The 14,520-nt window shown below is 53.5% G+C and overlaps 4 protein-coding genes across 4 annotated transcripts; 2 read left to right on the forward strand and 2 right to left on the reverse strand.

Moving 5' to 3' along the window:
* Positions 1-1,685: 1,685 nt before the first annotated feature.
* Positions 1,686-2,165, reverse strand: BDP81DRAFT_412518 (uncharacterized protein). Its single transcript, XM_060589223.1, has one exon. The coding sequence runs from the start codon at positions 2,157-2,159 to the stop codon at positions 1,764-1,766; it is 396 nt and encodes a 131-aa protein (XP_060451394.1). The 5' UTR covers positions 2,160-2,165; the 3' UTR covers positions 1,686-1,763.
* A 1,857-nt stretch (positions 2,166-4,022) lies between these two features.
* On the forward strand, positions 4,023-5,494 carry BDP81DRAFT_2895 (2OG-Fe(II) oxygenase superfamily protein). The gene is made up of 5 exons (XM_060583055.1): positions 4,023-4,297; positions 4,362-4,475; positions 4,529-4,545; positions 4,600-4,750; positions 4,810-5,494. The coding sequence occupies exons 1-5, from the start codon at positions 4,130-4,132 to the stop codon at positions 5,410-5,412; spliced, it is 1,053 nt and encodes a 350-aa protein (XP_060451395.1). The 5' UTR covers positions 4,023-4,129; the 3' UTR covers positions 5,413-5,494.
* Positions 5,495-5,576: 82 nt separating this feature from the next.
* On the reverse strand, positions 5,577-8,996 carry BDP81DRAFT_388287 (ATP dependent DNA ligase; the record flags this gene model as incomplete). The annotated part of the gene is made up of 5 exons (XM_060587084.1): positions 5,577-7,512; positions 7,647-7,729; positions 7,780-7,873; positions 7,927-8,543; positions 8,646-8,996. 5 exons carry the CDS (start codon positions 8,994-8,996, stop codon positions 5,577-5,579), a joined length of 3,081 nt encoding a protein of 1,026 aa, XP_060451396.1.
* Positions 8,997-11,995: 2,999 nt separating this feature from the next.
* On the forward strand, positions 11,996-13,656 carry BDP81DRAFT_388288 (uncharacterized protein; the record flags this gene model as incomplete). Its single annotated transcript, XM_060587085.1, has 2 exons — positions 11,996-13,365; positions 13,422-13,656. The coding sequence occupies 2 exons, from the start codon at positions 11,996-11,998 to the stop codon at positions 13,654-13,656; spliced, it is 1,605 nt and encodes a 534-aa protein (XP_060451397.1).
* Between the last annotated feature and the right edge of the window lie 864 nt (positions 13,657-14,520).

Raw genomic sequence — 14,520 nt, forward strand, 5'->3', positions numbered from 1 at the left:
TATGTTGAGGCCATGAGGAACCTGCAAATCTTTGAGCGAGTCCTTCATCGCCCAAATTGCGCTGGCAACGGCGTTACCCCAGTTCGTCAATGTGTGCGAATCGTCGACGTAGCCGCGGAGATGGAGGAATCTCCAGATGGCAACAGCCGTGATATTCTGAACAGAATCAATGCCTCCAATACGCTTCTTCTCTTTGGGGAAGGTGCCTTTGACGAAATCATCGAACAAGAGCGCCAAGATCTCGAAAGCGATAGATCCAGGGGGGTCATCGACGCCGTCAGCGACAGCCTTGAAGGAGCTTTCCTTCACGTCCCATGTGGCGGCACGCTGAGATGGTGATGGCTGAAGAGACTTGTTGATCTTATACGAGAAGTTGTCGTCGAACCAAACCTTCATGGTGATGGCGTTGTGCTGGAGACCGCGGTGAAGTCTGGGTATCAGAAGCGCGATGCTCTGCTCCTTGAGAGGGACAAGTTGGCTTGTAACCAGTTTTCTATACTGTTCTGAAGCAACACCGTCCAGTGTAGGCGTAACGACGATTCGGCTATGTGTTATATAGTCGAGAACGCGAGAGCCAATGAGACCAGTGTTGAGGTAGTGGAACAACTCTCCGGGAAGCTGGAGACCAAGGTATTCGTGGTTGTCACTTGTGATGTGGTCGAAATCGTTGACTTTGATCTCGCCTTCTTCGGAAATATAGATGAAGTGGTTGACGGCCATCTTGGCTTGTCTGTACTTGTCCAACCACTTGGGATCCTTTGACTTCAGGATATCGCCGTAGGAGCTGCAAGCTGATTGAACAGATTTTTCCGACGCTCTGAGAAGGTTGACAGCATCGTTGATAGTAGGAGGCTGGCGTGGGTTGAGTGTAGTGTCCAGGAGTGGTGGGAAGGGCGGTAGGAAGGAGGTTCCGGTCATGAGGAGAGCGTCGCTCAACATGCCTAACATGCCTTCGCTAATGTTCAGTGACCGCGCAAGGTTCTTCTTGGACACCGATGTGACAGTCTTTGCCTCCCAATCTATCGTGCGAATCAAGGTGTCCTTGATAGGGTACAGGATCAGCTCCTGTGAGCCCATTACGGCGGCGCATTGGTCCGAGTCGATCATGTCGAAGTGGGCGAGCTAATAACTCATCAGCATCGAAACGTTTAGCCTATCCAAGCTCGAACCTACCTGAGCGGAGGCATTGTAGGGGGGCACAAGGAAGTGCAGATCGTTGTCCTTCAGGATAGACTTCAGCAAGGGGTAGAGGTTCTGGATGCGAAAAGCGCCTGCAGTCTCATGGTCAGTGTGGCCCGTCGACATTACAGCGATAATGCGTACCACTGTTGGCACCGAACGCGTCGACAGCTTTCTGTGCTTCGCTGTTGAAATATAGGTTCCAAGCTTCATCCGTCTTCTGGTTGGCAATTCGGCCTCGCTGAACGGCGACCTCCTCTTGACCAGTCACAGATTGCCCGTCAAAGATGAAGAAGGGTACGATCTTGTGTGCCTTCCACTGGTCGATATCGGCTCGGAGATGGTGCTCGATGCCAGTCATGCCACCAAGAGCGGGCAGGAGGGGTTCGTGGAAAGGAGGGGTGTCGAGGAAGAGCTGAAGGTAGTATGTCGCATCAATGGCTATCGCGCAGTCCTCGAGCTCGGAGACATCGTGACTCCTATCCAAATGATTTAGTAACAGGAACCTCGACACTATGAACATGTTTGACTTACGTTGCCTGGCCATTGATCCAAGCGTCCTCCACAAGGCCTGTCATGTTGAGTCAGTAAATCTCATGGTACAAATCGCAGAGCGTGATGCGGCTGTAGTGAAGCGCAAGAGCGAGAAGAAGCTGAGATGCTCGGCCGGAGTCGTCTTGCCCACTGTTCCTTCCTGATGTAGTGAAGCGTAATGTCTCAAGAAAGTCGAAGTATATATATTTTTTTTGATGTGTGTAGCTTGAAAGGTTCGATGCCAATGCTCTGGCAGAGTCTTGATGCTTCTCGACAGGCGAAGCTCCGGTTTGTGGGCGTGTATAGAGCTTCAAGGCAGGTACGGCCGAATCGGATGTTTTCCAGCGCAGGAAGCGGGTATGACGCAGATAGCCTTGGAGACATGTGACGGCAAGGCGAGGACCCGGAACAAGGAGTTCGTAGAGCAGAGAAGAGGGCCAGCGCATCGCGGGGTTGGGAATTCGGGGGAGGCGGGTTCGGGGAGGGAGACTCACAAGGCATCTTGTCGGGCCTTGCGCAACGGCGAGGAGCTCGTCAGCTCGAGTTGACAACAAGCCGTTTGGAGGTGGGAAGCGGGTGGAGCTTTGGTCGCGAGACCACTCAGGGGAGCGGGAGCAAAGAGACTGGGCGCTTTGTCGAAGAAGAAGTTCGAATGACTTCCAAAGGAATGACTGAGCTTGTCATGAAAAAGGGAACGGCCGTCTGCAGGGCCAATGACACTGACAAGCGTGTCTCAAAGAAGAGGGGAGCTTTGGAAAAGAACGCTGGCGGAGGGGAGGTAATTGGGAAAGTTTGGGGGTTCAGGAACGCAGGTGCGAGGTACCGTACCGCTGTACAGGGGGAGCAAGTTGGCAACCTACCCTTAGGTGGGTTTCGAGGCGCTAGGGAGGTTGTAGGGTTAGCGTGTGTGAGAGACGGAAGGACCTTCCATATGTGTGGCGGTGCATGTGGCTTGCAGCTTCCCGTCAATGACAGCCTCCCGTGCCTCCCCAAGTTCCTCCCACTGGCACCGTCCCACGATGTTTCCATTGTATCCCCACTCACTTGGAAGGCGCTGGCTCTCCTTCTTTCTAAATGCTCTCTCCTTTCCTTCAAGTCGTACACTTGGTCACCTGAGGATATTGTCTACGTTACCTAAGATAGTGCAATAGGAACCACTAGCTACATTAACCGTACAAGTTTTCTTGAATTGGCAAAATGGACGTCCCAACTCTCTTCAATATCAATCAAACATCTACTACCAACCAGTTCCCGCCAACACGAGCCATCGCTCGAGCCACAGGCAGCATCAATTGACCGACCTTGCAGCGCTTCCCGTCCCCGCTGCCCCGATCCCCGCTCTTTATATTCGCCTGTCCTCTGTGTCAGGGATGTGCGATGCAGCCATGTCTTGATCCCCTCTCCTTCGCCGGCCCCTTGCATGTCTGCCCCCTCCCCCCGACAAACATCTTCAAATGACCTTCTCCGGGAGCACAGCAAGCTTTCAGGTTACAGCTGCAATGGAAGCGCCGTTGCGTCCTTCCATAATTTTCGCACACTCGCCACTATGCGACCAGGGAGTTCCCCAAGCTTGAGCCTCCAATAACCATCGTCGTTTATTCACCTCCCAAATATCCGCTCCATGGCGTCTCCATATCTCGAGAACCCGCAGTTGGACACTCACATGGAATGTCCGCGATCTAGCAGCTCTCCTACCAGCTTTTGTTTCTCTGCTCCTCATCCCAGCGCACGTGGCCAAGAATCCTGTCGGGAATATACCAAGAGCACACGATGGCGCAAGCGCGACTATACGGCCTGAACCCTGCTTAATTGACAACCGGACCCCGGTGCTTGGGGAGGTTTCTTTGATCAGAGCAACACTGACATCAAGACTACGAGCGGATGGCTATGTCCAGTTCATACATTATAAGCTTGGACTATTACATGTCGTTCGCTTTCTCGGCCTAGTCTGACCGTTGGATTCCTTGGCGTTGGGGAACGTTTGCTAGCTGGCAAGCTCTTGTCAATCTCGAACTTCACTACTTGAATATTACCATTTTCATTCCAATATCCGAACATCCATTGGACCCCTCAGTCACACATGCGAGAAGTGTAACACGGCACCTCAAGACCCGTCAACCTCTCGTGAAACCAAATCTTACCACGGATATCCCGCTGCCTCGGCCCTCTCCGGCCTTCTATTCACTATCAAACGCTTCGTAATAGTCATTACCCAAGTCGTTGCCCCGGCCCCAAGCGGTCCCGTCCGCCCCTCCATCATCCCAGTCTTATCGCTTATCGCATCCCACTTCGCGCGACTTCGGTTGAATCTCGCCCCTCCAACCCTCCATTTTCATAAGCCAGCTCCGGCCGCTTCCCGTTCTACTTTGTCTTACCTACCGAATAGTAATTTACAAAGAGACCAGGTCACTTCATCATGGCGCCCAAGGCTAACATCCCAATTATTGACATTGCCGCTGAGGGTGTCGACAGGACCGCCGTTGCGCGCCAGCTTGTCGATGCCGCTGTTGAGCATGGCTTCATTTACATCCGTAACACTGGCAAGTATATTACGCTAAGCGATCAAGACTCGGCATTCGATCTGGTATGGCCCAACTTGTGATGCAATTCCCTTGCAGTGAAATAGCTCGACCGACACCAATAAATAGTCCAAGAAGCTGTTCAAGGCACCTGTCGAGGAGAAGGCCGCCTGTACAATCCAGAAGAACAACCGTGGCTGGTCTGGCATGCACTCTGAGACTCTCGACCCCAAGAACCAAAAGGTATGCCTGATCCTGTCCCAAACTAACTATTCGAGATGTTGACTTTTTGATAGGTTGGCGATTACAAGGAGTAAGGTTATCTGGCCCCTGAGCGTCTTGGCATCTTGACTTACACAGTATCCAGGGCTTTCAACTTTGGCGAGTTCAAGGATGGCAAGGCTCAGCAACCTCTGCCTCCCACCATTCAATCAGATGAGCCCTTCCTGAATTCCTTCAGAGATCAGTGCCACGCCCTCTGCCTGGAACTTCTCGAGCTCCTCGGCATCGGCCTCGACGTAATACTCTCGCCTTTCCCCAGCTTCCCTCTCGAGCAGTCTATTAAACGTGTCACCAGGTCAACCCCACAGACTTCTTCTCGTCCGCCCACCTCCGCTCAAAGGGCGACTCGGGCACAATCCTCCGCATGCTCTACTACCCGCCCACGTCAGCCACCTCCTCAAACCCAGACGACGTCCGCGCCGGAGCCCACTCCGACTACGGCTCCGTCACCCTCCTCTTCCGCCTCCGTGGCCAGGCGGGGCTCGAGATCCTCACCCGCGACAACACCTGGGCCCCCGTCCCCGTCACGCCACCCGGCACCGAAGCGGACGCCCTGCCGCCCATCCTCATCAACATCGGCGACCTCCTCAGCTACTGGACCAACGGCCTCTTCCGGAGCACCGTCCATCGCGTCGTGTTTGGCGGGGAGGGCGCCGAGGGCGAGACGGATACCGGGCCGCGGTACTCCATGGCCTTCTTCTGTCATCCCGTTGGTTCTGTGGCGTTGGACCCCGTGCCGAGTGATAGGGTCAAGGAATTTGTCGCGCCCGAGGGGACGCCGAATGCGAATCCCTATGCGGAGCGCAAGGTGATGACTGCTGATGATCACTTGTTCATGAGGCTGAGGGAGAGTTACAAGGGGCTGTATAAGGAGGAGGAGGAGGAGGCCAAGGCATGAGTTTCAGCAGCTGGACAAATCAAAAGCTCGGTGAATTTTCAGTATGCATTTGTAAGACAACCGACAACTCCGTGACGTGTAATACCCCTGGCCACGCTATGCAAAGTACAGACATTATCGTTCCCATTCCCAAAGCCAACATCTAGTAGAAAGAGAACGCTCTTCTAAGCCAATCCAACCCACCACTTCCTCTTGGGATCTGGTTGCTCCTTCGACGGCTTGGATCCCCTGAGCACCTTTTCCAACGCCGTGACGTCTTCCAAAAGGCGCCAGTCATATACCTCGACATACTCGCGCCTACCGCTCGACGTATACACCGGGTTGCTCTCCAGCCGTCTCATGAGTGTCTTTGTCGCTTCTCTGCGGTTGTGTTCGACGAAGCAGATTTTTCGGGGTCGTTTTCTCCTGGAGCGGCTCGTGACTGAGATGGATGCGGGCGTTGAGGATATGGATGATGATGATGATGAAGATGATGTGGTTGTGTCGGAGGAAGCTATCCAGTCTTGCGGATCCGCGGTCCATTCGTGAATGCCGTGAAGAGGAAGGAGGTTCTCAGTGACCCAGGGTTGGTGTGCGATACAGGGGGCGAGCAGGACAATAGTGTCTGTAAAGAGACAATTGTCGCCTGCGTGTTGACACTTGGGTCTCGATTGTGTAGACGAGGAGTCTGGTGCGCTCTTTTGACGCGTTTCAATTGTGTCTGCTGCAGATTCTGCCGCTTGTTCGTCTGGCTCGTCCAAGGCAACAACGGCTGCTTGAGGTCCTGACTTATCCATTTTGGTGTGCTTGGCTGTCGCCGACTGGGACGCCTGAGGAGAGATAGACGTCTGATTGGCACTGATATCCCCGAGCGGTCGACGGGTTGGCGGAGGCAGCTCTCGATCGTTGGTGCCAGATTCGGAAGAAACTCTCTGTCGCTTCTGCGGAGTCGCGACTTTTCCCTCTAGAGCCCGTTTGCTGGCCCTCGGCGAGTTTGCTGCTTCGCTGGCAGTATTGTCTTCAGCGATACGGTCCATCTCTTCTGCTCTTGCTGATGAGGTTGGAGGAGTGATGAGAATTGGCTCTGGGGCTTCGACCAGTGCCGGTAATCGCTGGAGAGGTTTGGTAGGGCTCATGGAGTAATTCGGCGCCGGCGAAGTTGAAGGTCGGACGGAAGAAGTACGAGATGGCGTCATGAGAGAGCCCGTTGTGGACTGGCTGACGGCATCAACAGGCACACCACGAGGGTCTGCTCTTTCCAGTTTAGCAATCCAGTCCAACATTTCTTGACTGTCTTCCATGGCCGGGGTTGTGGTTGCTTCTTCAGCCACGGCCTGCAGCTCGGAGAAAGAGATTGTGTCCATAAAGGATCGGTCAAAGTGCACCTTGGACACCTGGGGGAACCTCGGCTGCCAGAAGCCGGTGTTTCCCTCCTTATCAAACGAGAAACAGCGGACATCGAAGACCAGCGGTTCGGTAAAGACAACGGTAGGCATCTTTTGTTGAGCAATGCCTGGTGCAAGATGCAGAATCAAGGCATCATTGTTATCGAAAGACACTGGCATCGGGTTTCCGTAGGATGAGACGGTCTTGAGAAGGGTCTCGTTGAGTTCCACCTGGTGAACCACTGTGAACTCAGGCTGGGCCTGGCGCCTTTGTACATCGTCCTTGTTCTTGAGACAGCCGAGATAGAAGTGTGTCCACTTGAGACTTGGAATGCCGTAGCACTTTGCCTTGTCTGCATCGTACCGCGCTGCAACCACAGCAAAGTCGCCCACATCACCAAAACCTCCAATGTACTCTTTCTTCAGCTTGATGGGGCAACCAGCAAAGGAGCGGCGGTCCTCACTGAAGTCGAAATAGGGGTCATCTGGCTTCAGAACCAGGCCTTCCTCCCGGGCAGTGATCGACTCAGCAAAGGCTCGTCGCAGATAATGTGCTCCCATTCTATCATTGAGGTCGATGACTTGGCGTTCTACAAGGTCTGCATGACCCTTTCGGCGGGTAATCAACTTATCCAGCCGCTCGAATCGCTCATTCTGGCTGGCGCCCAGTAGAGACTCTCCATCGATGAGTAGAACGTCGAAGTAAACAATCATCAAGTGTTCGTGGTCATAACGCCTGAAAACATCAGCCTAGATCCATACCCTCGGCTAATCTGACCAAGCTCCCGTCCGCCAGTCATTTTGAGTGAAGGGAGGCAGCAAAAGTTTTGCAATCAAGAAGGGACGGCATCATTACCAAGGTGAACTTACTGCGAGTCTGCTTCCGTATTCAGATAGCTGCCTGATCTTGTGACGTATTTGCGAATCTTATGGAAAGGTAGAACCTTCTTCTCCTGTTTACCTTGTCAGTTTCCTAACAATGTGTTGACGCCATATGCCATACCAAGTCACTGTAGACCACGAGCTCACCCTCAAGGATACATCCCTTGGAGAGCCTGCAATTGGGTTTTCCAATGTTGAGAGAGTCGCGTATAGCTCTGTTTTCGTTAGTAGGTGACACATGGATAGTAAAGTGATGTTCAATGCTCACCCGTGCAATGCGGCTCGGTCTTTGGTGCTATCCTTGCCGCTCTTGGAGAAGATCTGGATGGACCTGAACCCCTTGCTTAAATCTACGTGGATCTGGCAATACTCTCCATCCATCTTCTTCTCGCAGCTTATGCGGCCTTGGCAAAGCTTCATGCAGTGCTTGATGCTACGGCCTTTCAGCCAAAACGGTCTGCCAACTTTGGTGCCCAATACGGGCGTCAGATGCTGTATGAGGTCTCTCCGCTTCTGATTCACCGAACCATTGCGAAAAGAGGGGTCTTTCTTCAGATTTCTGAGAAGAGATAGTGCCGCATCAAAGTTATCCTGAACCCTGAGTATCATGGGCAGTAAGGGGTCGTAGCAGTGATAAAGATGAGCAGGGTCCAGCATGACCGGCTGGAAGTTCTTGAGGACCAGGCGGGTAAGCCATTTCGCCTCTCGCGCTTGTAGGCGAAGGTATAGATGGCCAAGCAGTTCTTGCCGGTTGCTGCTGGTGGAATGGGGCTGCGAGGCCCGAACAACGGGCGAGCTGAATCTACACAAGGCAGCAAGGCTGTTGAGGGTTGAATCGATTTCCTCAACAGTTACGACATCTTTTCCGGCGCAGACAGGAGGAGGCTAGCAGTGATGTAAGCATGACCGGATCTTTTTTGTCATTGCCGCGTCCGCGAGCCAGGGAAACTCCCTCCGTTCCAGTTTGGAACGAGGCGGAAAACTCACCGTTTCCTTGAAGACTCTCGCAACGCAATCGGCTAAATCCTCGCCGCGACCAGCCTCTTTGTATCGGCGCAGTTCTTGAATGCGTGACGTTCCGAGGCCAAAGGTACGGCCAATGATGTTGGCTAGGGTGTCGGCCTGAATACAGTATACGCGATCGGTGCGTTTGTCTGGGAGGAGAGTAGAGAGCAGAGCAGATGGATCTGTCTCAGGATCGTCGACTTGTTGCCGGTGCAAAGTGAACCAGTTGGATACGCGTTGTTTTATGTTCTTGTAGCCGGTCTTACACTGCTTGTGGGCCTGCTCGTGGGCCTGCTCCAGAAGATCACAGACGAGAACAAAGGGAACGGGCATCGTGACGGCCTCATAGCTCCAGCATGGCTGCGCAGGGTAATTTCAGTTGTCCACTTGACTGCCTTGGACTATGAGGATGAAGCGATTATGCGGTTCTTATCTGAGAAAGCGTGTTAGGTTCACGTCACCGAGGGACCAAAAGGTGGGCAACAGTGAATGTTGAGTGAGACGAAAGGCAGTTCAGTAGTGAGCCGTGATGATGCCTAAGGTGAGGTGCTACCGAGTCTTGCTGCCTTCCTTTTCCGTCACGGATTCCAGATCGCTCCTGTGCCTCTTGAGAGCGTCATGCAGATAGTTGGACTACTCATGGGAAAGTCGCGTCACGCGTCTCAATTAGTGGTGGTGCGCTCTCACGTGGGTGCGTTTGGTGTGTGGAGGGCAGACTGGACGGATTGAGCAGTGACATCCACCGGACCCAGACTGGTGGCTCACAAGGTGAACCGTGAAAGTCAATTGAGTGCATCCGTACTCCGTAGTGGTGTGATTAGTTAGGTACCTTATGCATCGATTTATCACCCTTGGTTTACCCGTAGTGCATGCACAAATGGGGGCCTTGGTAAGTGCATAAATGGGCAGGTTTCTGGAAAGTCAAAGGAGCAGTCACGTGGGTCTCTGTCAAGAGTCGGGGAAACAAACTGCAGCTGTGATTGGCTGCTAATTTCAGGGAAATTGTCAGATTGGGGAGTCCCCACACAGGCCACGGTTCATCCCAGCTCTTTCCTGCGGACCCTTGCCGGGACCTCAGACCTGTACTCCGTACAATTGGTGACTTGCAGTCCTGCACACCAGCACTCTTTCATAGTGACCTTTCCCTGAAGTCTTGAAGATCTGCTAGCTGAAAGCCTCGGGCCCTTTTTCCAAGACTTTCCCGTCCGGCGCCGCCGTCAGTCCGCCGCCCATCTTCGAGCCTGTTGCCCGGCCGCCCATCGGTTCCTGACAGTTTCCTGACTCCTGCTGCGGCTTGTTGCAGCGTCGTTGCCTCTTTACAGGTTCCTTGCAGACGATGGTGCTGCACGCTTGCTGCAAGCCCCTGAATAACGTCCGTCTTAGTGGATCGCCACGCCTGCAAACGCAAGCCTTGGCCCACTGGTTTCCGTGTGAGCGTCGACGATGGTTTCGTTTCGTCTTGTTGATCTGACGAGGCGTCCATCAAAACAATGGGAAACGCATGTGCGCAGTGCGATGCCAGATCCATGGCGCCTGGCCGAGAACAATGACCCATCAGAGATCCGAGGGGATGATGCCTGCTTATCCAGCGGCCTTACTTTAGTGTCTCAAGTCTTGTTAGTGTTAGCTTAGCTGTCACTGTCAACAGGGACGATGGATGCAGAGTAAACATTGCACTGGAGAAAAAGAAAGAGAAAAAGAGGCCCAGACTAAAACAAAGGCAATGCGTTTTACGGATACCATAGTCAAGAACACCACCACCATCGCCCACGGCTCCGTCATCAACGGCTCAAGGTCAGACCACATGCTCCGGTTCCCATCCCAACAACCAGGGCTGTAGCCAACAAAAGAAGTCAACTGACCTACTGTCGCTGCTGCCATCGCATTGCATCTACCCGACTATCGATTTCAAGGTGCCCGCCTAGTCACAGTTCTTCTTCTCTTACTCGTCCATTGTCAACTTCATTCTTTCATCCCACCATCTTCACATCTCACCCACCCTCCTCCGTCATTGGCTCGATCTCACCGCCGCTGTTCGCTCCTGCCGCTGTCAATACTGTCGCCATTGCTTCTTCGCTACCAGCTCCTCACCTCATCTCAACCTTACCTTACCCAACCTTGCTCTACCTTACGGATACCAGTTATTACATAGCATACGACGACGGGTACCTTACCTCATACTTTGGGTCCAGGCATCGGTCTCCCTGTTCCCCTTGTACGATCCCAGGTCAACAACACGTCTTCTATCAACAAGGCATCAACAAGCAAGCATCAAGCAATTCGAGCAGCATTGACAGCACAGAGCCACAGTCCAGGGCCTCGCCCATAGCCGCATCCTCTTTTCGACCTCGCTTGGTCGTCACAATCTCTACATCAACACACGTGTCCCCATTTTCAGTCCTTGTCTCTCATCCAACTGGGAATCTGTGCCCGAATCCGTCATTCAAACCCATCCAAGGTTCCCGACGAAGCGAAGACAGGCGAGATCAAAAGTTTCCACTGGACCACTGCAGCGACGCAACTCCTTGACTACCGAGCTTTCACACCCGGTAGCTTCTACTCCACAACCTAGGAGTCTGTCAGTCACACACATTGCAGTGACAGAGCAAGATTGAAAGAGGTCGAGGCCCGCCCCTATCTACCGCAGTACAGCAAAATACCCTCGTCCGCCACGCCAGCTCGGCCAATCTCGCTGTCCAATCGTCGCCCCCGTTGCGCTGCAACCCTCATTCAACGGCCCCTTACCAGACCCAGACGGTAGACTGGACCCAGAGAGGAGTTCCTCCCAAGTTCCCAGCCCACGCAATCCAACTACCCTTACTGGCAGTGTACGGAGTACCACTCCTACCAACTGGATCTCCTGCTTAGGTTCCAGAACCTGGACCCCCCCCCCCCCCCCGACCCCCGAATTTCAATTCTCTCCGGGCCGCCCTCTAATCGCTGCACTTTGTGGCTATCTGCCCGGTCCAGTCACTCTCCTGCTGTGCCTGTGCCTGCACAACAACAAACACGCACACCTTCGGGCTGTCAATAATGACCCTCTTTCCACTCTCTCCATGACAGCCATTTTTTTGCTACATATCTGCTTCATCTCTGCTTGCTCACGCACTCTCTTATATGACCACCAGAGACATTTGAATTCCTACAAGGCTGTCGTTGCCAAAAGAACGAATCACGCTCACTTCTCCGCCGTCTGGAGACAGCGGCATACTCGGCGAGCCAACACCGCCTCTCCCTCGCATTCTTTGCCGAAGCGCCGTCGAGCATACACCACCACCGCCGATTGCCAATCGTTGCACGAGGCGTCCACCGCGCACTTTGCTCGCGCCGAGATGCAGAGCACTCACGAGATTATACGCCGTCGTGCCTCTGTGGTTGAGCGTCCGCCGGCGGACCCCCCGGCCACCACGACCACCACGGCTTTTACACCGCAACCTGCCGCCACCCCGAGATCCTCATATTTCAAGCCTTCAGAAGCCCAAATGGAGACTTTGATCGCAGAGATGGAGACCACAGAGGCAGTGACGCCTCCTCCGCCTACGCCATCAACCCAAGAACGTTTCTCGCGCGCGTCACGTTCTGGTTCGAACGCATCGCGCAACACGAACCGACTCTCACTCACCCTTCCCATTGCACCACCAACCAGCGATCCTTCTCGCCCAGCTTCCGTCGCGACGACATCTTACCCCCCGACGCCTGTCGACAGCTCGACCATCACATCACCCTCAGATCCCAATGACTTCATCATTGCGATAGCAGCGCAAGAGCGACGTGTCTTGGAGATTCGCGAAGAACTGGCCCGCGCCGAGGGTGAGCTGACGAGACTGAAGCAACAGTGGACTATCCAAGGCGGTCAACGAAAGAGGGAGATTCGTAATGAGCCAATGCGTCCCTTGGCACCTCAGTTTGAGCCATCATTACTGGATGATGACGAGGCAGGCTTGAAACGAAGCGTTGAATTGGATAGGAGGAAATCGCTCTTGAGAGATTTGCAGGGACAGACTGGGCCCAGAGAATATCGACGAAGAGTCCTCCGTGGCGGGCACACGAGGACCCTCTCACTACTGTCACCGACCAAGCCGGAGGGCTTTGCTGTGCATGAGGATACCGCAAGTCTGGGATCGCCAGAGATCCGTTCACCGCTTATGCTGTCCCACGCTGCGCTTTCCAAGAGAGCATCATGGCAGCCGCGCTCATACAACACAGCTGTTCCCCCTGTCGCGAAGCAAATGGCACAGGACTTTAGGCTAGGCCTGTGGAGCTTCATGGAGGATATCCGACAAGCCACAGTCGGTGATGAGCCCATCAATGGCGTTCCCGGACGCCCAGGCTCAACGGACCCTCATGGCAGAAGATCGTATGCTGGCGACCAGGAGACCATCAAGGCCAACAGCTCTTCTCGCAACAGGGTCCCGGTGAATTCTGCCTTTGACTTGCCGCCGATGGACACGCCTAGCAAGCCGTCCAAGGCGTTGCAGGAAAGGCCGAACCCTAAGCCTGCAACCAAGTCCACAACGACGAAGGCCAAGCACTTCTCATGGACCCCGTTGACTTTCGACTCCTTCGATGACAACGACTGGTCCAACTGGGACTCGCCTCAGCCGTCCTCGGCCAAGCCAGCACGCTGGAGTGGATCGACCGTTGGTGGAGCAGAGGACCTCGCGTCAATGACCGAGACCAACGACGAGAATGTGACTCCACTGTAAGAGCCTCACCAATGATGTTTGCCACCCCTTGTACTAAGACATTTGTGAACAGTAAGAAGAAGTCGTCCATCACCATTGACACATCGGCTGCGCGGCCCGAGCCTCGACCTGAGTCAGCCCTCTTGTCTCCCGCAAGGCTGGAGGAGCTTCTGCCAACCGTCGTCAATAAGCTGTCACCCGGCAATCTCAAGCGAACAGCCAACAACCTCATGGACGAGTGGGAGAAGAGTCTGAAAGAGCAAGACGAAGAGGAGCAGCTCATTGACTTCAAGGAGACCACGGCTTGAGCTCCGTCTACGAGTCACATTCACCACGACAAAACACACATCAATCGGCAGGGTAGCATTGCTACCAAATTGCCGACGCTGCACATACACGAACTCATCGCATGGATTACAGTATAGATAAAAGTACAAAAAACTGGACCGCGTTGCACAAAGCGGCCAGATGAGATGAGCGGACTGGTTTTCTCCGCTGAACATAGATATCCACTGTGGAGGTGGCCGAGGCCAGAGAAAGGTCTCGGGGTATGGAGAGGAAGAGAGCAGCGAGGATGGATGCTATTCAGATATCAGCAAGTCGAGGAGGACTTGCATGGATAATCAGAGCTGCCGTGACAGGAGCTCATATCGGCGTATGTCTGGGTGGCGATCTGGCAGTCATTCATGATGATGAATGGGGTCTGTTGGATAATGGCATGGCATAATGACGATACTAATGAATGTACGAACGTAAGTTTTTCGTGCTTTGGGATGGAATCAAAACATCGGCGTACGATACTGTTGACCTTGTTGCTCAGCGTTTCCCAGGCTTATTGTCTTTTAGCGAGATGGCCACATTATGGGAGTTGCGGCTTCAGGAATGACTTGCTTAAACGTAGTTAGTTAGACTTAGTGTTAAATGTTTACGATTCGATGGTCAATCTGTTTAGTTCGATGCTTCACTGTGCAACACGTAGTAGATGGCTTCAATTCAGGAATGGTGCCGTGCCTATATGATATATGTAACCTTCTGTCTTCATGATATCACATCTTCGGTTATCTCAGGAAACCTAGAGAGACAAGAACATGGGCTTGAGAGCGGTATCAAGTTGTGGCTTCACGTACGCAGTAGCCAGTCAGCGGGGCTAAATCTGTCAGTCTTGCGTTGTT

The sequence above is a fragment of the Colletotrichum phormii genome (genome assembly GCF_030913505.1).
Source record: "Colletotrichum phormii strain CBS 102054 chromosome Unknown BDP81scaffold_1, whole genome shotgun sequence".
In the NCBI taxonomy this organism is placed as follows: Eukaryota; Fungi; Ascomycota; class Sordariomycetes; order Glomerellales; family Glomerellaceae; genus Colletotrichum; species Colletotrichum phormii.

Coding starts and splice junctions, on each gene's coding strand:
- BDP81DRAFT_412518 (XM_060589223.1), bottom strand. CDS start 2,159: ATGCGCTGGCCCTCTTCTCTGCTCTACGAACTCCTTGTTCCGGGTCCT.
- BDP81DRAFT_2895 (XM_060583055.1), top strand. CDS start 4,130: ATGGCGCCCAAGGCTAACATCCCAATTATTGACATTGCCGCTGAGGGT. Junction 4,298..4,361: donor AAGACTCGGCATTCGATCTG/GTATGGCCCAAC, acceptor ACCAATAAATAG/TCCAAGAAGCTGTTCAAGGC. Junction 4,751..4,809: donor TCCTCGGCATCGGCCTCGAC/GTAATACTCTCG, acceptor ACGTGTCACCAG/GTCAACCCCACAGACTTCTT.